Raw genomic sequence first — 20,690 nt, 5'->3', positions numbered from 1 at the left:
AAAGCCGGGCGTGGTAGTGCCTGCCTGTAGTTCCAGCTTCTCAGGAGGCTGAGGCAGGAGAATCACTTGAACGCAGGAGGCGGAGGTTGCAGTGAGCTGAGATCATGCCACTGCACTCTAGCACGGGCAACAGAGCAAGACTCCATCTCAAAAAAAAAGAAAAAGAAGAAGAAGAAGAAGAAAAAGAAAATGCCCCACTGATCGTTTTTACTAAAGCTACATTCAGTTTTTGTCAGGATAGTCCTCTCAAGTCCTATTTGGGCTCTACACCACTAAAATGCCGTAGAACTCCCAGTATTTCAGCACCCAGACTAATCTCTCAGACTGCCTCCTACACCTTGAACAGCACAGAATGTTTTGTCACATCTTTTACTTCTTGGTTTTGAAAAATATTACCATCAGATCTACTTGTAGTGTCAGTGCCTTCCTTTTTTTGTGTAACCTTCAAAGGCCCCAAGTCCCTTTTCTCTATAATGCCTTCCCAGGTCATTTCAGGCTCCATCAATTTTTTTCCTTACAGGAATTTACAGTCTCTACCACTTTTTTTTTGCATCTTTTGTGCTATTAAACCTTTCATCCACTTTGAGACTCGTTTTTCTAAGCACTTTGGGGACAAGAACTGCAGCTTACACTTTTTTTCCCCAGAACAAAGCCTCACATTATGTTTGGTTTTCCATTATCAAGTTGTAACCTTCCAGCCTTCTTGTCCTCTCCAACTCTTCATTGAGCTCTCTCCCCAACTCTAAAACTCGCTTTCATCAGACAGCAACAACCATCATCCTATCAAGCATTCTCAGATAGTGCCTTTTGAATTTTGGGATTTTACAACACATTCTAAACAAGAACAGCCAGACACAAAATTCCTGTCCTTAGTGCTTGTTTTGTGGCGGTACTGCCTATCTCCTTTATAATTCCTCTTCTCTTCCCTCAAAATCTAAATTACCTTTCTATCTAGACAACTTCCACAAACAAGGCTTCTTTCTAGGCAGCTCCCCACCTCTAACCAGTTCTATCAGTCCCATTCCCTCAGGTGCCCATTTCTTTTTCTTTTTTTTCTTTTTTTTTTTTTTTTTGAGACGGAGTCTCAGTCTGTCGCCCAGGCTGTAGTGCAATGGTGCAATGGCGCGATCTTGGTTCACTGGAACCTCCGCCTCCTGGGTTCAAGCAATTCTCCTGCCTCAGCCTCCCGAGTAGCTGAGATTACGGGCGGCCGACACCACGCCCAGCTAATTTTTGTATTTTCAGTAGAGATGAGGTTTCACCATGTTGGCCAGGCTGGTCTTGAACTCCTAAGGTAATCCCAGGTGCCCATTTCTAAGTGCTCATCTGCCTTTTCTAAGATGGCCACCACAAAACCCAAGGAAAGAAATGCAAGCTCCACCCTCTCAAGGCCACTGTTGTTCTGGGGGCTAGGGGAGGATACGCCCAAGGACGGGGTGCCCAAGGAGGAGATCCTCGTGGGAAAGGGTCATCTGGGAGCTGACCCTAGGGGCTCACAGGTGAGCTCCACAGCTGAGTCCCCGGCCCCACACTCGGCCAGCGCCGAGGCTGCCAATCACAGGAAGTGCCGGCCCCCCGCCCCACCTCCCAACGTTACGCGCCGGAAGTGACCGTTGCTGGGGAGTGCGTGGGAGGAAGGTGACTGTGAGGAAGGTGTGTGTCCACCGAGGTAAGGAAAGGCATCCCTGGGCGCCCCTAAGCAATTCCTCTTTTGCGTACAGGGATACCTTCACCTTCTAATATTCGCTTTTCGCTTTTCTGCCAGTAGTCTTCAGCCTTGTGGGCTCTCAGTGCAGCTATTTTGGCTACCAGCCGGTTTCGCTGCATCGCCCACTCGAGGGCCTTCTTGGCGCCTTTTCTACGTTCTTTTTAAGTTAACCACCTCCATCACTTTCTCTTATTTAGTCTCATTGATTAAATCTGTGATTTTGTTGTTGTTGTTGTTGTTTAAAGGAAGAAAAATGATTCTTTTACTAAGGCCCGGAATTCTGTTAAGCGTTTAACCAATAGCCGCCGACTACATCCATCCCCTAAACTTGATTGCTTCCATGTAGCTTGTCTATTTCTCCGTGATCTAGTAGTAGGGAAAAGGTAAAGAATCCCCTGTTAACAGTTTGATGCGGAAGATACTTAAAGGACACGGCTAAGTGATGGTACTGTGAATTCCAGTGCCCCAGTGTACTGCAATTCGTCCTTTTGTCCGAGAAGAATAGGTTGGCTTCCTACAAGCTGCTGAATCTGGTGCTCATAACTTAAAATCAAGAAACATATTGGTTCTTCCTTCCAAAACTCTTATTTTTAATGAAAAAGTATGAAGTAGCTATGTATAAGTGAAACATGTCCAAAAAGACGGTGGGGATTTCTTGATCCAAACATAAACATGGAAAATATTTTTAAGACAAATTCACTAATGATTGTCATTAACAAATGGGCTCTGCAGCAAAAAAAAACTAGAGTTCTAGCTGATTACTTGTATTTCCTATCATAGGTTCCAAAGCTGCTTATGTCATAGAATGGGGGTGGGGGGAGTTGTGAGGAGTGTAGAATTGTGTGAGGGGCCAAAGGAGAGCATGCTCTAGAGACAGACAATTTTCAGAAGTTTCCTATGGGGATGGTTTTATATACATTTAGGTTTTTCCCACAATAATAAATTTATTTAGTCTCGGTGCTCAATAGAAGAGATTTCTAATAGAAGAGGATTCAAACTATGAAACCATTTCTCTTTTAATCTTTCATATTCTTGTTACAGATTTGTTCTCTTGTGACTCTGTTATCCATAATATGGACAGTTCTTGAGTCCTAACATTCAGAGATTTTCCCTCAGTGCATAGAGGGAATGAGTATTAATTGGAGAACCTTAAAGTATTGCCACTTTAGCACTGAAGATTGGGACGAGAGGAGGTGAAACCTCACTAGAAAAAGGGGCAATGTCAGTGTGGCCCTTCCTGATCATGTTTAAGAAAAGTCATGAAAATGGTGAACTAGTGTTTCCAATCACATTGGAAGGGTTAAGTGTATACTGTCTATCAAAGACTGCCAGCATTTCCAGGTCCTAGAGAGGAACAAGACTGATAACCTGCCTATCTGTATTTTTAAGAACCCAAGAGGAAAGCTTTATAATAGGACACTATTTCTGTGTTTATGTATAAGGGGTTTTTTTGGTTTTTTTTTAAAGACAGGATCTCACTCCATTGTCCAGGCCAGAGTGCAATGGCACAAACCTCATAGCTTCTGGGCTCAAGCGATCTTCCTGCCTTTGCCTCCTGAGTAGCTGGGACTGCAGGCACATGCCCCCATGCCTGGCTAAGTCTGTTTTTTTGTTTGTTTGTTTTTGGGGTGGGGGGATTGTTTTGTTTTTTGTAGAGACGTAGTCTTGCTTTGTTGCCAGGCTAGTCTCAAACTCCTGGCTTCAAGTGATCCTCCTGCCTCAGCCTCCCAAAGTGCTGGGATTACAGGTGTGAGCGACCACACCCGGCCCTTATGCATAAGTTTAAATGACAATATTCTTGTGGTCTTGACTTGCCCCCTCTAATGTTAAATATTATATTAATATTTATATTATAACCAATATTATATTAATAGTGTCAAACCCTAATAGATGCTAAACAGTGACAGGCACTTAAGTAATAGCACTTAAGGTAGACATCTTGTCACCCAAATACAGCTTAAATTTGAACTATAGGAGTCATATTTGGTTTTTCTTAACTATTTGGTAGGCCCTAGAATTTATTCCAAGAATGTGAATTAGGCCATGATGTTAAAATGATTCCAAGAAGTATGCTTTAAAGAGAAGAAAATATTGGGGGAAGTGGGGAGAGTAAGGGTTTCTTAAATTGAACTTGGGTAGTTTCAAATCCAGAAGTGACTCCACTTCTTAGGGTTACCTTTTGATACATTGATTCTGATTTCCTGAACCACACTTTTGTTTTTTCCAGCACTTGGATTCAGCTCCTTCATTTCCAACATGGAAGAAACTTACAGTATGTACTCCTTGTTGCTTTTAGAAAATAAGTTAAATCATTTACATATAGTTTTATATCTGACAAGACTTTTAGTGTGCTGGGAAAAAGTCAGACTTCTCAACTGCTGAGGAGGAAAAGTCTGTATAGTATTACCCAAATTTGAAATAAGGTACATGAAAATTAAGAAAAGAGGTATGAGAAGTCATAAAGCTTTGAAAAGGCCACAGTTAAGACACCTTTATTAAACTATTAAATGAGGCAGGACTTCACCTTCTTGTGTGTATGACACAGGGATAGTAACTTCTTTCTATTTTGAGGAGTAATATACTTATATAATAATGTTGATGTACATTAGTTTTTAGGATAAGAAATCTGGGAAGGATTCTATTTCTCAAGTGATCCAGGAACCTTAGATGGCCCAAGAAATCAAAGAGGAGTCAGCACCTGGAATCATACAGCATAGAACCAAAAGGGACTTGAAAAATCATTTATTACAACAGAGAAAATAGAACCTAGATTAATTTGCCCAAGTTTACATAGTTAGGGACAGAGTCAGAACCAGAGTCTTCTATATTGTTTACACCTAGTACCCTACATGATACCACAGGCTCTGATATCTAGGTTCTGACTAAATTTGAGAAATATCTGAGTTTATGCCCGTGGATAAAACTTGTCAACAGTACCTACTTTTTCTTCCTACTTTGCTGTCTTGTTCAGAATCTCATTATAATTAAAAGTCCCAACTAAAGGATATTTCAGTCCCATTCTACCCTCTAGGAAGAGTCCGGTGGAGAGCTGTATCTCCAAAATACAGAAACTACATAGAAATAATCTTTATTAAATATCTAGAACACAGTGGTTCTCAAACTTTAACATGCAGCAGAATCACCTGGAAAGCTTGTTGAAACAGATTGCTGGGTCCCACCTGCAGAATTTCTAATTCAGAAAGTCTGGTATCTGAGAATTTGCATTTCTAACAAGTTACCAGGTGATGCTGATCTGAGGACCACACTTTTGAGAAAAGGGATCCCCTGCCCCTTAATTTTTCTCAAAGTTTTTTTTTGTTTGTTTTTTGTTTTGTTTTGTTTTGTTTTGAGACAGAGTCTTGCTCTGCCACCCAGCCTAGAGTGCAGTGGCGTGATCTCGGCTCACTGCAACCTCCACCTCCTGGGTTCAAACAATTCTTCTGCCTCAGCCTCCTGAGTAGCTGGGGTTCCAGGTGCCTGCCACCATGCCCAGCTAATTTTTGTATTTTTAGTAGAGACGAGATTTCACCATGTTGGCTATGGTGGTCTCAAACTCCTGACCTCGTGATCTGCCTGCCTCGGCCTCCCAGAGTGCTGGGATTACAGGCGTGAGCCACCGCACCCAGCTTTCTTAAGGTGTTTTTATTTAAGATGTGAAATTCCTGAGCCAGGTGCGGTGGCTCATGTGTGTAATCCCAGCTACTCAGGCAGCTGAGGCAGGAGAATCACTTGAGCCTAGGAGTTAGAGGTTACAGAGAGCTATGATCACACCACTGCACCCCAGACTGGATGACAGAGCAAGACCCTGTCTCTCTCTCTCTCTCTCTCTTTTTTTTTTTTTTTTTTTTTTTTGAAAAGGAGTCTCACTCTGTCACCCAGGCTGGAGTGCAATGATGTGATCTCAGCTCGCTGCAACCTCTGCCTCCTGGATTCAAGCGATTCTCCTGCCTCAGCCTCCCAAATAGCTGGGACTACAGGTGCATGCCACAATGCCTGTCTAATTTTTATATTTTTAGTAAAGATGGAGTTTCGCCATGTTGGCCAGGCTGGTCTAGAATTCCTGGCCTCAAGTGATTCACCCACCTCAGCCTCCCAAAATGCTGGGATTACAGGCATGAGCCACTACGTCCTGCCAACCCTGTCTCTTAAAAAGAAAAAAGAAGGCTGGGCATGGTGGCTCATGCCTGTAATCCCAGCACTTTGGGAGGCCAAGGCAGGTGGACCACAAGGTCAAGAGATCGAGACCATCCTTCCCAATATAGTGAAACCCCGTCTCTACTAAAAATACAAAAATTAGCTGGGCCTGGTGGCACGCACCTGTAGTCTCAGCTACTCGGAAGGCTGAGGCAGGAGAATTGCTTGAACCCAGGAGGTGGAGGTTGCAGTGAGCCAAGATCACGCCACTGCACTTCAGCCTGGCAACAGACTGAAACTCCGTCTCAAAAAAATTAAAAGAAAAAAGAATGTGAAGTCCCTGTGTGGTATATGTATATACTTATTCTTGGAAGCATACTACTCTCTATTAAATTAGAAAACAATGTCTCCCCTTTCTGTCTCTTAGTTCTTCGTTACTTTTTTTCAGCCACATTTTTTTTTCTTAAATATCACCTGGGAGTTTGTTGGAAATGGACAATCTCAGGCCTCATCCCAGACCTGCTGAATCAGAATGAGCACTTTAACACAGTCCCTAAGTGATGTAACACCTGGAGAGTAAGTTAAAGTTTGAGAAACACTGCCTTAGACTATATTTTCCCAAATTGACCTGGACTTCCAGCTTAATCTTATAGATTCCTGAACATCTCTGTCTTCTCTCTTTGGACTGTACCTCTTAGCTGATGATACTTTTGTCAGGCATAGTTCCTTATTTCCATGAAGTTTCCTCCATTTCTCACCATGGATTCTGGTCCCTACCCAAATATGAGTAACAGCTGAGTCTGTGCTTTTAGAGGAAGCTTGTCAAATAGACCTACTTTGTTTACCAAAGTAAATTATATTCCCAAGAAGCCAGACAAAAATTTGTAGAGCAGTTTGATAGTATTTATTACAACTTTTAGTGCACAGACACTTCAATGCAATATTCTTAGGTGTATATCAAAGAGAAATACTCATACATTGGCTGGGCATGATGGCTCATGCCTGTAATCCCAGCACTTTGGGAGGCTGAGGTGGGCAGATCACAGGAGGCTAGGAGTTCAAGACCAGCCTGACCAACATGGCAAAACCCTGTCTCTACTAAAAACACAAAAAATTAGACAGGTGTGCCTGTAATCCCAGCTGCTTGGGGGTTGGAGGCACAAGAATGACTTGTACCCGGGAAGCAGAGGTTGCAGTGAGCCAAGAACACACCACTGCACTGTCCAGCCTGGGCAACAGAGTGAGACCCTGTCTCAAAAAAAAAAATACTCATACATGCACACAGAAGAATAAACCAGATTGTTAGTCACAGCATTGTATATAATAGTAAAAACTGGGCCAGGCGCGGTGGCACAGTGTGGGAGATTGTAATCCTAGCACTTTGGGAGGCTGAGGCAGGTGGATCACCTGAGGTCAGGAGTTCGAGACCCACCTGGCCAGTCTCTACTAAAAATACAAAAAAATTAGCCAGGCATGGTGACAGGCACCTGTAATCCCAGCTACTTGAGAGGCTCAGGCAGGAGAATCACTTGAACTCAGGAGGTGGAGGTTGCAGTGAGCCAAGATTGCGCCATTGCACCCCAGCCTGGGCAACAAGAATGAAACTCCGTCTCAAAAAAAAGTAAAATCTGGAAACAACCTAAATGTCCATTCATAAGAAAATCAGTTTAAAATGTGGTACATCCATATGCAGCAATGAAATTTTTTTTTTTTTTTTTTAAGATGAAGTCTCGTTCTGTCACCCAGGCTGGAGTGCAGTGGCCGGATCTCAGCTCACTGCAAGCTCCGCCTCCCCGGTTTACGCCATTCTCCTGCCTCAGCCTCCCGAGTAGCTGGGACTACAGGCGCCCGCCACCTCGCCCGGCTAGTTTTTTGTATTTTTTAGTAGAGACGGGGTTTCACCGGTTTAGCCAGGATGGTCTCGATCTCCTGACCTCATGATCCGCCCGTCTCGGCCTCCCAAAGCACTGGGATTACAGGCTTGAGACACCGCGCCCGGCCCCGAAATATTTCTTGTGTGTACTGACTTGGAAGGAACTCCAAGATACATTAAGTGAAAAGCAAAAAAAGCAAATTGCAAGATAGAAGATACAGGAAATGGCCGGGCGTGGTGGCTTATACTTGTAATCCCAGCACTTGGGGAGGCTGAGGCGGGCAGATCACCTGAGGTCAGGAGTTCAAGACCAACCTAACCAACATGATGAAACCCCATCTCTACTAAAAATACAAAAATTAGCTGGGCGTGGTGGCAGATGCCTATAATCCCAGCTACTCAAGAGGCTGAGGCAGGAGAACCGCATGAACCCAGGCAGTGGAGATTGCAGAGGGCCAAGATCATGCCACTGCACTCCAGCCTGGGTGACTCTGTCTCAAAAAAAGAAAAAATACAGGAAATTCTGTCACATGCTATAACATGGATAAACCTTGAGGACCTTAGGCTAAGTGAAATAGGCTAGTCACAAAAAAAAAGACTATGATTTCACATATATGATGTATCTAGTCAAACTCACCAAAACAAAAAAGTAGAATGGTGGTTGCCAGGAGCTAGGGGGAGTGGGGAATGGAGAGCTGGTATTTAATGGGTATAGAGTATCAGTTTAGTAAAACGAAAAACTTTTGGAGACTAGTTGCACAACAATGGGAATATGTTAATACTTAACACTATTGAACTGTATATTTAAAAATCGTTAACATGGTAAATTTTATATGTGTTTTTAATCACAATTAAAGATTTTTGTCCCAGCTACTCCAGGGGCTGAGGCACAAGAATTGCTCAAACCCGGGAGGTGAAGGTTACAGTGAGCCAAGATCACACCACTTCACTCCAGCCTGGGCAACAGAACAAGACTCTGTCTCAAAACAAACAAACAAAAAAAAACAGATTTTTAAATCAAAAAAAAATTTTTTTAATTTAGAAAGCCAGATTAAAGTTGACCTAAATTGCTGGAAACCAGGAAGTAAAGCATTACAATGAGAAGCTCTCATTATCAACTCTGACATATGCTACTATATGGGCAGTATAATATACATGAATCATAAGGTACCATCCAGTCTATCAGCTGCTGACATGGCCTAACATTTGCTAGTGATGGGAATGGATTAAATGAGGGGAAACTAACAAGAATTTCATCTGTAAATTCTCCCTGGTTGTCCTGATGCTTCAGAAATATGAAAACATTGGTGGTCAAGAAGAGCCTGGTTGGCATAATAAGCCTGCCTGTCCTTTAAGACTTTTCCTTCCTATTCATTCTGTCCTTCAAGTCACCTTTCGGGCTCATTTGCATCACGATCATGGTTAGCAATTTATTCCATGTTTACCACTCTTCCAGTGAAACTGTCTGCTTCAATTCCCCACTGGCTTCTGATTTTCATAGCAGTCTCCTGGTTTATAAGCTTCTTATCAAATGTGAATTGTTTATCTTACTTCACTTTTATCATTGCCTTCAAGGGTGGCGAGAGCAATTTATTAGGTTGCCTCTTGTCTTTATAATATACCAGAATGTGCTTAACCATTTAATTTCCCTTCCTTAACCAGGCTTGTTAAAATTTGGGGCTCAGCCTAGGCATCTTATATAGCCTAAGGGTTGTTTTAAATAGCATTTTATAGTTTAGGGGCTTTCTTTCACGAGCAGTTCCATATGTCTGCAGTTGTCTTAACCTCAGGAGGTTCTGTTTTTGCACATTGTTCTATTTTTTTTTAGCTGGCTAATGTAGTAGTCACTAGATTAAAGAATTCTCTATTTTGTTCTCACCTGTGTTCCAAAATATGAAAAGTAAAAACTACCTGTCTGATAACAGTATTGGTTTCGTTTGAGAGGTAATTAGAGTAACTAAGATTGGGAATTACTTATAGGAGTAAGTTAAAGCAAACAGATGAAAAAGAAACCTTCTATCCACTAATATTTTTCAAGCTTCCACAAAACATAACTGATACAGGGCAGTGCTTACCAACTTTTTTGTGTCAGGGGATACTAGTGATAGATGAAAATGCTAGTGAAGGGAACTAACTACCCCCAACTTGCCTGTGGAAATGGGTGAGGGATGGCTTGAACTAGTAGTGGGCCCCCAAATCAGTGTATTAGCACACCAGCAATCCATTTCAACTTCAGCATACTAGTCGGGAGGCTCTGGATAGAATAGCTAGAGAATAGGAATAACCCTGAATTAGCACTTTTAGAAAAGAAAAAGAGGATGACATTTTATTTAACTTTTTGTTCTGTAATAAGAGTAACCAGCAATGAAAGCACTATGTTCAATTCAATATGAAACTGAGACTTCATCCTGAGATTTCTGATTCTGCTGAACTTACTAAGATTCAGAAATATTTTAAATGTGTAGTCACCCTTTTTTTAATCCAAGTTTTCTTTAGACTATATTGTTCTATTATTACAGTCTCTTGAAAAAATCCAGTGTGCCTGGAATGCTGTAGTTTTACAAGAGCCTGTTATCGTTTTACCTACTGAAATACTTCTCTCTTTCAGCTGACTCCCTGGACCCTGAGAAGCTATTGCAATGCCCCTATGACAAAAACCATCAAATCAGGGCTTGCAGGTTTCCTTATCATCTTATCAAGTGCAGAAAGGTAGGGTCATAATTTGCCCTCTAACGCCCTCCTGAGTTCTTTTAAAAGGCCGTGTTTTATAAACATCAAATAATTTTATCATAAATGTTTTAATTGATTGCCAGAATTGTTTTGGGAATCTACCTCTCTTAAATACCAACATTTATAGAAAGGCATTTATTCATTCCTTAAGAGAAATTTTTTCTTGTTTTGGTTTTCTTCCCATTAACTAGTGACAAAGAACCTTTTATAAACAGCATCTCTAGAGTCTTCCACCCTTTGTGAAGCAGACTAGTTTTTGCTAACAATGAGAAATCCTGCCCATCTTGTAAATGTGATGTATCCATCGGCCTAACAATGATTGAGTGCTATAATTCACTTTTTCTGATTATTTTGTTTAGAAATTTTAGAGCTTGAACAGCTAGAAGTTAGCCCAAGAAAAATTATTCCTAAAAATAACTGTATCTCCAAGTTTCAACAATAAACATCTTTTAAAAAATAATAAATAAGGATTTTCTTTCTGGCCACTCTTGTATAGACTTAGCTGATATAAACTATTTTCATGCTACATTAATTGAGACATTTTGACAATGTTATTAGAATGCTGATACAGAAGCCAAAATTCTGCTAGAATTTATGCTTGGAAAGCAATTGAGGTATTTAATCCAAACTGCATACAATTCAGCTTTAACATCCTTTAAAAAGTGCTTGTAATCCTGGAAACATAATTTATCTTTGTTATTTCTCCAGCTCCTTTTAATCTCGAGAGCAAGTATCCCTTAACATTAAACCTAGAGAGTATGGATCAGCAGATACCACTACCACATTGTCCCTTCTAGGCTCTCAAACATTTCCCAAATGGAGCCAAGTGGTAAAAAAAAGACACTATCATAACTCCCCTCTTCTAATGTTCTTAATCTTTGGCCACAAAACCTTTGTATTGAATGCCTGATACCACTTATGAAAATGATGGAGATGCCTGCAAGTTTCTCACACCTATATATTTTTCCAGCCTTCTCCCTGCTTCATATTATTTTTTACTTTTTCAAGTTTCATTTATGACGTATCTTTTATTTTCCTAATTAATTTCTTAATTGCTGGTATATTTGCCATAGGATATAGGTGATACTAAACCCTTTGTTTTGTTTTAAAATAAGGAACTTGGTCAGCAAAGTAGACTCTATCATTTGGATTTTTCCTTAGTGAAATAGCTGAAATAAAGGTCAAATTGTTCAGAGATTTATTTCAGGCATCATTACTTTAAGTAAGCGTCACTGTGTTAATCTGAAAAATCATTGGTTTGCCTCTTCTGCGGCTCCCTTCCAACAGCTATTTTCCAGCACTATTGTATTGCAATGGAAGGGACACAACTGCAATGCAGACTCAGAGTGTATTTTAGTGTTACTATTCATCCTGAATATCAGCTTTCAAAGACATCCAGAGAGCTCTCTCATTACGGGCTGTGCTGCCTGAATCATGTGACTCTGAGAAACAAACAGCGGGGAAAGATGTCGTTCAAATACCCAATCCTAAATTCATTGTTTAGCTCTACATAAAGCACTTAAACCCCAATATCTGTGTTGTCAGTCTCTACAATCATAACGAAAAGACTTATGTTTCAATGATTTTGAAGTAATTGTCTATAAGAACAATAAATAATTCCCTCTTAGTTTTTTACTATGAGTTTGTTATAGTTAAGCCAGAAATTTACTGAGGAAATTTAGGAGAGGCATTTGTAGAATAAGGCTTAGCTACTCCCCGTTGACTTTAAGAGATTCAAATAACTAACAGATCCCTTAATTTTGGTTCCATAGAATCATCCTGATGTTGCAAGCAAATTGGCTACTTGTCCCTTCAATGCTCGCCACCAGGTTCCTCGAGCTGAAATTAGTCATCATATCTCAAGCTGTGATGACAGAAGTTGTATTGAGCAAGATGTTGGTAAGACTCAGTATCTCAGATGTTTCAGTACTGGAGGGTAGCTCCTTCAGATTTGTATTATGCTACGTTGTCGGCTTGATTTTTGGCTTTCATTGTTTCAGAAGAGCAATACTTTTCCACCTTTGAGATTTGTATCATGGCAGCAATAGGTTTTCAGATTGTACATGTCATACTGTTTTCTCTCCTGAACAGCCTAGTTCATTTTACTAATAATTCATCTAAAAATCTTTCATTGCCATAAATATGGTAAACATTTTTGTTCCTGCTTTTCTTTCTTCTGTCAGCAAAGAGATAAGATCCCTCTGTTTAGCTTTTATACTATCCATTTTTCAGAAATAAAAACCCAACAGGCTACCCTGCAACCTTTTAAGCTCCTAGCCCCTTTGAACACAATAACTTGGCAATATCCCCCTCTTATGTCCAATCTTTATTGTCTTGCAGTCAACCAAACCAGGAGCCTTAGACAAGAGACTCTGGCTGAGAGCACTTGGCAGTGCCCTCCTTGTGATGAAGACTGGGATAAAGGTGAGCTGCCTCTACATCTTTTTCTTCACAATGTCTAAATCTCAAGTCATTTGCTTAAGACAGAAGGAAGATTTTCCTTTTTTATGAACATACCATGTTGTTCAGAATGCCTTATTATTTTTATTGGGCCCCAAAACGAGCACATTTGTATCGCTGTGCAGACACGTGGAACAGCTGATCGCTCTTGATTGGAAAAAGCACTTCTTTACATCTGTTTTTTCCCATAAATTGTGTTGTACCATCTGTGTTTGATTGTTACTAGGCACGTTTATTATTATTTATGTTGCTTGTGTTTATATCCTTCAATTAAATTCTTGCTACTGTGTCACTTAGGCAGGGTACTTGATCAATTTTTACTTGCTTCTGCAAAACGTAGGTGTATTATTTCCCATCTTATAAATTCAACCAACATGAACTGCTGGTGTCTTATCTAGTAGCACCACAAACTATGTTTTGCTTCCTTTGACAGATTTGTGGGAACAGACCAGCACCCCATTTGTCTGGGGCACAACTCACTACTCTGACAATAACAGGTAAATGAAATGGTCTCAACCCAGCATGGCCTCCCAAAATCAGGGTGTTCTGTTACCGAGAGAAGCCACCGGAACATCAATTGATCACTTTCTTTAACGATGTTCCTTGATGGTAGTTTAGATATTGTTTTGTCGTTTTTCATATTTATTCCTTGATTCATAAAAAGGTCATGTGCTTTGTGCCAATCATTAGGGATACAAAAATACATTATCGTTTAGCAAGGGTAACAGTGGCCCCAGACTTTCATGTGTCTTAGTTATGTTTTTTGCTAGGTTTACATTATTTTAATGCTTTGAAAAAATTCTCCCACTATACCGCTTGGATCATTTTTACTTTAGGTAACCAGTGTATAAGGAAAAAGTAGTCTTAAAAATTCTTTATTTGAGATTGGAAAATCCAGAGTACCTATTAGGAAAGAATATGCATCTCTTCTTCCCACTGATTTTGTATCTAATTTATTTTTTTAGAGACAGGGACTCTGTTGACCAGGCTGGAGTGTAATGGCATGACCATGGCTCACTGCAGGCTCTACCTCCTGGGCTCAAGCAATCCCCCTGGGCCTCTCAAATAGCAAGGACTACAGGGACCCACCACCACACCTAGCTAATTCTTTATTTTTAGCAGAGACAAGGTCTCACTATGTTGCCCAGGCTGGTCTCAAACTCCTGGCCTCAAGTGATCCTCCCCACTCTGCCTCCCAAAGTGTTGGGATTACAAGCCTGAGCCATCATGCCCAGCTCTAACTGAAAACTAGAAGATTTCTGGCCAGGCACAGAGTAGCTCATGACTGGAGGCCAAGGTGGGAGGATCACTGAGGCCAGGAGTTCAAGATCAACATGAGCAACACAGTGAGATCCTGTCTCTACAAAAAAAATTTTTTTTTTTTTTTTTGAGACGGAGTCTCGCTGTGTCTCCCAGGCTGGAGTGCAGTGGCGTGATCTCGGCTCACTGCAAGCTCCGCCTCCCGGGTTCACGCCATTCTCCCACCTCAGCCTCCCAAGTAGCTGAGACTACAGGCGCCCGCCACCACGCCCGGCTAGTTTTTTTTTGTATTTTTAGTAGAGACGGGGTTTCACCATGTTAGCCAGGATAGTCTCGATCTCCTGACCTCATGATCCACCCGCCTCGGCCTCCCAAAGTGCTGGGATTACAGGCTTGAGCCACCGCGCCTGGCCAAAAATTTTTTAAAAACAAAATAAGCTGGGCATGGTGGTGGATGTCTGTAGTCTCACCTACTTGGGAGGCTGAGACCAGAGGATCACTTAAGCCCAGGAGATCGAGGCTGCAGTGAGCCATGATCATGCCACTGCACTCCAGCCTGGGTGACAGAAAGAGTCTTTGTCCTAAATAAAATAAAAATGAATGAAACTATTTCTCATTAACACCAGTACTCAAACCTTGGAAGATCAAGTTTCAAACCCAAATGAGAATACTTCTGGTTTAGGAAATGAAGGAATAAGATGCTATACGTCACTTTTTTCCCCAAACAGAATGCTTACCAAATTTTTACTTTTTAACTACTGAGATCAGTAAATAATTTTAAGTGTATACTATTATGTGCATTAAGATAGAAAAACTTAAAATGAATTCCATTGGCTACAACTTTTAATTTTACCTCAGTCGAAGATTTGCGGCTTTTGGTTTGGTTGCCTTAGCACTTTGTTTTATCTCTTATGTTTATTGAGTGAGTTGATGAGCCTGTCATACAGCTGAACAGTAGATGGCATTGCTGTTTATCTCAATTTCTAGAAAATGAAAATGGTTAGACCCATCTTAATGCCTGTACAGAACAGGGAGCTTTCCAGAGAAGTAAGTGGTAATCATTCTAATTGCCGGAATGTTTTGATGGAAATGTGTTTACATTTCAGATGAATGTAGGTTGTTGTTTTTCCCCAAATTACAAAAAACACATTTTGATTATCTTATGTGTGCCTGCTTGAATGATACTGATCTGCTGACATAGCCAGATTCATCTTTTTGCAGCCCTGCAAGCAACATAGTTACGGAACATAAGAATAACCTGGCTTCAGGCATGCGAGTTCCCAAATCTCTGCCGTATGTTTTGCCATGGAAAAACAGTAAGTGAAACAGAGGCAAAATAGTTTTACTCTTTTCATTGTGCTAAATACAGTTGATCTTGATTATTCAGATGTGTTCAGTCTGAACACCTTGCAAGGTCTTCCATGACCCTTAAAGTGAGTGCCTCCTTAAATTTTATGCCCTAAGCACCTTACTCAGTTCACCCTACTGACCCTGGTTAGGAGCAAGAAATTATGAACAGGAAAGTGTAAGATCACAGAAGCCAAAAGAATATTTTCAAAATGGGGTGACCACTGACATCAAATACCATGAGAAAATTTGGGAACCAATAAAAAGGTTGATGATTTGGGCTAAGAGGAAGTTATCCCTGATTTTTTTCAAGGCATAATATCAGTAGAGAATTGGGATCAGAAATTGGATTGTGAGGGCCTAAATGGGTATGAGTAGAGAGAAAATGAAAGTCATAAGTCATAAGAACCAGCATAAAGAATGGTATTCAGATGTCCTCCCCAGACTTCAGAGGTCATGCTGGGTAAACAAGTACTAAATTTGTATCACATTACCCTCATAATGAAATTTCCACATAGGGAACACCCAAGATACTGTCATTTTTACTTAATACAAACTTTCTTTTCCAATTTGCCCCTAGATTCAGATTCTCTTGATTTCAGTCTGTGCTACTGTTTGAGCTAATTTTTAGGTGGCTAGAGGATTCACTTTAAAACATTTTTCCCTGGATGCTTGCATTTCCCAAAACATGAAGTCACCAAATTATATGTCAAAAGGCTTGATAGGTAAAGGTCTATTTTCTCTTCCCATGCCCTTGAATGAAATCTGATTACTAATATTAAATTCTTCTACTTTTATATTATAATTCAGTATACCCAGGAATAAGTCATTTGTATTTAGTAAGAATAGGGGATGGAGTGAATTTCAATTGGCATGGTGTATTTATTTTGAAATATTTCTACTTGTAGATGGAAATGCACAGTAACTGAATACCTATCTCATCAAGTAAGTGTTTCAGTTTTATTTCACTATCTCTTCAGATGGTAGCAAGATTTAACTGGACATAAAGCAATTTGGGTCCAATTTTCTTTCAGATTATGGTATCAAATTAAAGCTTTGTGTGTGCATGTGTTTTTTAAGTATATAGCCTCTGTTATGGCTTTACACTCTAATGAATAGGCATTTACTGGTTAAATTAGAATTCTGTTCACATGCCAAGTTGTTTTCTCTAACATTAGTACACATTGCCTTTTTTTTTTTAGTCAAAGTTGCATTCTAGATCTATCATGCCTCTTTTAATGGACTGAGATTAATCAGACAGCTGTGCTTCACTGCTCTGCAATTCATTCCCTGTGCAGTACAGTTTAATACTCATCAAAAAATTCATTCTCTTTTTAATGAGCACTTAAAAGTTTTGGGTTTCTGGCTGGGCACGGTGGCTCATGCCTGTAATCCTAGCACTTTGGGAGACTGAGGCGTGCAGACCAGTTGAGGTCATGAGTTGGAGACCAGCCTGGCCAACATGGCGAAACCCTGTCTCTACTAAAAATACAAAAATCAGCCGGGCATGGTGGTGCACGCCTATAATCCCAGCTACTCGGGAGGCTGAGGCAGGAGAATCGCTTGAACTGGGAGGCAGAGGTTGCAGTGAGCCAAGATCACACCACTGCACTCCAGTCTGGGCCACAGGGTAAGACTATGTCTCAAAAATAAAATAAAATTTAAAAAATAAAAGTTTTGGGTTTCTAAGAGTCTTACACTGTCGATCTTATCTGAGTATTTGATTTAGCAGAACCTCACAAAATCTATGTGAAGAGACCAAAATCTCTCTCACTTTTCACAGATGAAGCCTTTCCTTTAGGTTACCCTACGTGCCTGTGGCAGAGCCAAGTTTGATTCTTCAAATGTCGTCTTGGCTGAGGTTGCCCACATACATCGCTTCTGGCAAAGGAAATGTTATAAAGCCTGAAATGGGATTATATCCCAACTGTTTTGGAGTTAGTAGGCCCTCAGTGAATATTTATTGAATTAATGAATAATTGGCCTCTTGCATTCCAGTCTGTTCACGCTCTCTGAACAGTGAAGCAGATAAATCTGTGAGTTAGTTTCATTTTGTAGTAAAACTGATGTTTCTTCTGGTAAGAAGCAGAAAAGAGATGCTAAAAGTTAACATCCCTTAGCTATAGACAATAATACTTATCAGTTGCTTCTAGGTACCAGCCATTTTTCCTAGTAGATTCTGACATCAAATTGTTAAATACGTTTGAAAGCCAGAAAATGGGATTTGGTCCCAGAAGGACGAGAGATACAACAGCACTGGGGTACATCAGGAAAGCATACATTGAGTATGGTGGTATACACCTGTCATCCCAGCTACTTGAGAGACTGAGACAGGAGGATCACTTGAGCCCAGGAGATCAAGGATATAGTGTACCATGACTGTGCCTGTGAATTGCCACTGTACTCTAGCCTCAGCAACACAGTGAGACCTTGTCTCTTAAAAAACAAAAGTGGGGAGGGCTGGGCACAGTGGCTCACACCTGTAATCCCAACACTTTGGGAGACAAGGCAGGAGGATGGCTGGAGCCCAGGAGTTTAAGACCAGCCTAGGCAACATAGCGAGACCCTGACTCTTAAAAAAAAAAAGGGGTATTGGAAGAGAAGCATACATTGAACAGACCTGGATAAATGGTGAATTTTGAGTTCCTCTCTGATATGCTATACAAGGTGTCTGCAATCAATATGAATAGCTGTCTAGTAAAAATGGCTACTCCAAGATGAAAATCTAGGAGAAAGTTCTGTGTCTATAACTTAAGACCAGACCCTTCTCTCCTTTGGGACTTAACTCTTTGTGGTTAAACTCCTTACATACTAAAAATTTATTTTTCTGTGTAACTTCTGAGGAATCAGAAAAATAATTAGGTTAGATAAGAATCCTTAAGCAGCCACAGACCTTATCCTCTTAATAAAAATGAAGTTTGGGTTTTTTGTTTGTTGGTTTTTTGTTTTTGAGATGGAATCTCGCTCCCATCACACAGGCTGGAGTGCAGTGGCACAATCGTGGCTCACTGCAACCTCCACCTCCTGGGTTCAAGCAATTCTCCTTCCTCAGCCTCCCAAATAGCTGGGATTACAGGCATGCACCACCATGCCCGGTTAATTTTTGTATTTTTAGTAGAGATAGTGTTACACCATGTTGGCCAGGCCGGTCTCAAACTCCTGACCTCAGGTGATCCACCCGCCTTGGCCTCCAAATAGCTAGGATTACAGGCAGGAGCCACCACACCTGGCCATTAAGTATTATTTTCAATGCCTGTTGTTGCAGAATTCTCTGGTTTATTTGGAAGGATACAAAAGAAATAAAAGATATGACTGTGCCCTTAAGGAACTTAAGTGTGGGTGAAATGTTTTTGAATGTACACACATGACAGGGGTTTGTTCACTTAGCACTTAATGTGTTTTATCCTATTTATGTTTTTATCAACAATTCCACTTTTTACTAGACAAGTACCTCAGAAGCAAGTAGGATCATACTAATTCTTGTCCCCTGATGTACACTGTAAAAGCTCAAAAACTATTTTTGAACTAATGAGTAAATACAGTATGTGAGAAAAAGATCAAGATAAGTTAATTGGAGTTAATCCAGAATTATCTGAATCAATTTCCTGATATTCTCCTCACTTGTAAAACTCTTGACACAGGAGTGTACATTGATTTCTGTATAGAATGTTTTTAATTCAATTAACAAGTTTCTCTGTGCTCAGTGGTACTAAAGAGTTAAGGGTCAGGAGGTACTTGGCGTTCTGCCATTAACAACAGCAGATTCCTCCGTTGGAACAAGATAATTTAATTGGGTTGTAGTTGTGTGGCCCATTGTCAGATGTAGTTGGTGCTTTTTTCATTGAAAAAACTAAGAACTTTTATTCTCCATTTACTTGCAGATGCCAGACCCTAAAAGACTCTTGCTTCTTCTTGCTACCAGTGGGTTCTTCATTTTCCTCCTAATCTAATTATAGAATGACAAACTCTCTGTGACTTTCCAAACTGACAAGCACATCTTTTTCCTCCCCCCACCCCACTTGAATCCTTGTTTGATGCAAGTACCCTCATACTCAGAAGCTTCTAAATAAACCTTTGATACAGATTGCTTAATAGTTTGGTCAAGTACCTGCAGCCCCAAGATCGGAGATCACATCTAATTCCACATTAATGAACCATAGTGATTAAAAGTTTTCTTAAAAGAACTAACTGAAATAGACAGGAAACTTGGGTTAGAAAAAGAAACTGTATATTTGTGTTCTCTGATACACATGGACCAAATTCCTTTTAGTGTTTATAGCAATGGACTTTTTCTGATCAGTTCATCTGTTTATCCATTCTCTGAGATATTGATAACATTTATATAGCAAAATACTCCATTCTTATTTATAGTCTTTAGGACATCTTACCGCCTATTTCCAACCTAGGGTAGTTTTATTTATCTCCCCATATTCCAGCTAGAAATTGTACTAGCGGTCAATCTAAGTGTGGATTATGTAGGAATTAAGATTGGAATGGAGGGGAGGAAGTGTACCTGTGGAGAAGAGATGGGCTTTCCACCTGTGTGTGAAATTTGATTAAACTTCAGAGTTTAAATGTGTAAAGGCCCTGCTGACTGCCCTGGGATACGTGTGTAACAACTTAGATTTCTGAAATACCCAAAGCTCTGGCTATCCTAGCATCCTGTGGATCCTTATAAGGAGACTTTACAATCTCCCCAGACCAGTTTTTTATTTATTTGGATTATTTTGGGGTTTTGTTTTTTGTTTTTGAGATGGAGTTTCACTCTTGTTCCTCAGGCTGGAGTGTGGTGGCGCAATCTTGGCCCATTGCAACCTCTGCCTCCCAGGTTCAAGCGGTTCTCCTGCCTCAGCCTCGTGAGCAGCTGGGATTGTAGACATGCGCCACCACGCCCGACTAATTTTGTATTTTTAGTAGAGGCGGGGTTTCTCCATGTTGGTCAGGCTGGTCTCGAACTCCCGACCTCAGGTGATCTGCCCGCCTTGGCCTCCCAAAGTGCTGGGATTACAGGCGTGAGCCACTGCGCCCGGCTTGTTTGGTTTTTATCAGGTTGGGTTTGGTTTTAAAAGTGTCTAGCATGGTGGGGAGGCATTTGGGATCTGGTATAGATAGGGACTTGGATGAAGAATACTGACAAACATTTCCAAAAAAGCTCTCTCTAGCATGGTTTGAAAATGA

At 40.6% G+C, this 20,690-nt stretch overlaps 1 protein-coding gene and 1 long non-coding RNA gene across 2 annotated transcripts in view; one reads left to right on the top strand and one right to left on the bottom strand.

The window, feature by feature from the left end:
* The window catches only part of LOC114670863 (uncharacterized), a 106,230-nt gene that overhangs the window by 20,746 nt on the left and 64,794 nt on the right, over nucleotides 1-20,690 (bottom strand). The gene's annotated exons all lie outside the window — the stretch shown is intronic.
* GTSF1 (gametocyte specific factor 1) lies at nucleotides 1,591-19,598 on the top strand. The gene is made up of 9 exons (XM_015151895.3): nucleotides 1,591-1,669; nucleotides 3,936-3,980; nucleotides 10,324-10,424; nucleotides 12,218-12,344; nucleotides 12,786-12,869; nucleotides 13,339-13,402; nucleotides 15,387-15,481; nucleotides 16,421-16,457; nucleotides 19,394-19,598. Exons 2-8 carry the CDS (start codon nucleotides 3,965-3,967, stop codon nucleotides 16,435-16,437), a joined length of 504 nt encoding a protein of 167 aa, XP_015007381.1. The 5' UTR covers nucleotides 1,591-1,669; nucleotides 3,936-3,964; the 3' UTR covers nucleotides 16,438-16,457; nucleotides 19,394-19,598.

Source organism: Macaca mulatta, chromosome 11 (assembly GCF_049350105.2).
Source record: "Macaca mulatta isolate MMU2019108-1 chromosome 11, T2T-MMU8v2.0, whole genome shotgun sequence".
Classification (NCBI taxonomy): domain Eukaryota; kingdom Metazoa; phylum Chordata; class Mammalia; order Primates; family Cercopithecidae; genus Macaca; species Macaca mulatta.
This window is presented reverse-complemented; position numbering and strand designations above follow the sequence as displayed.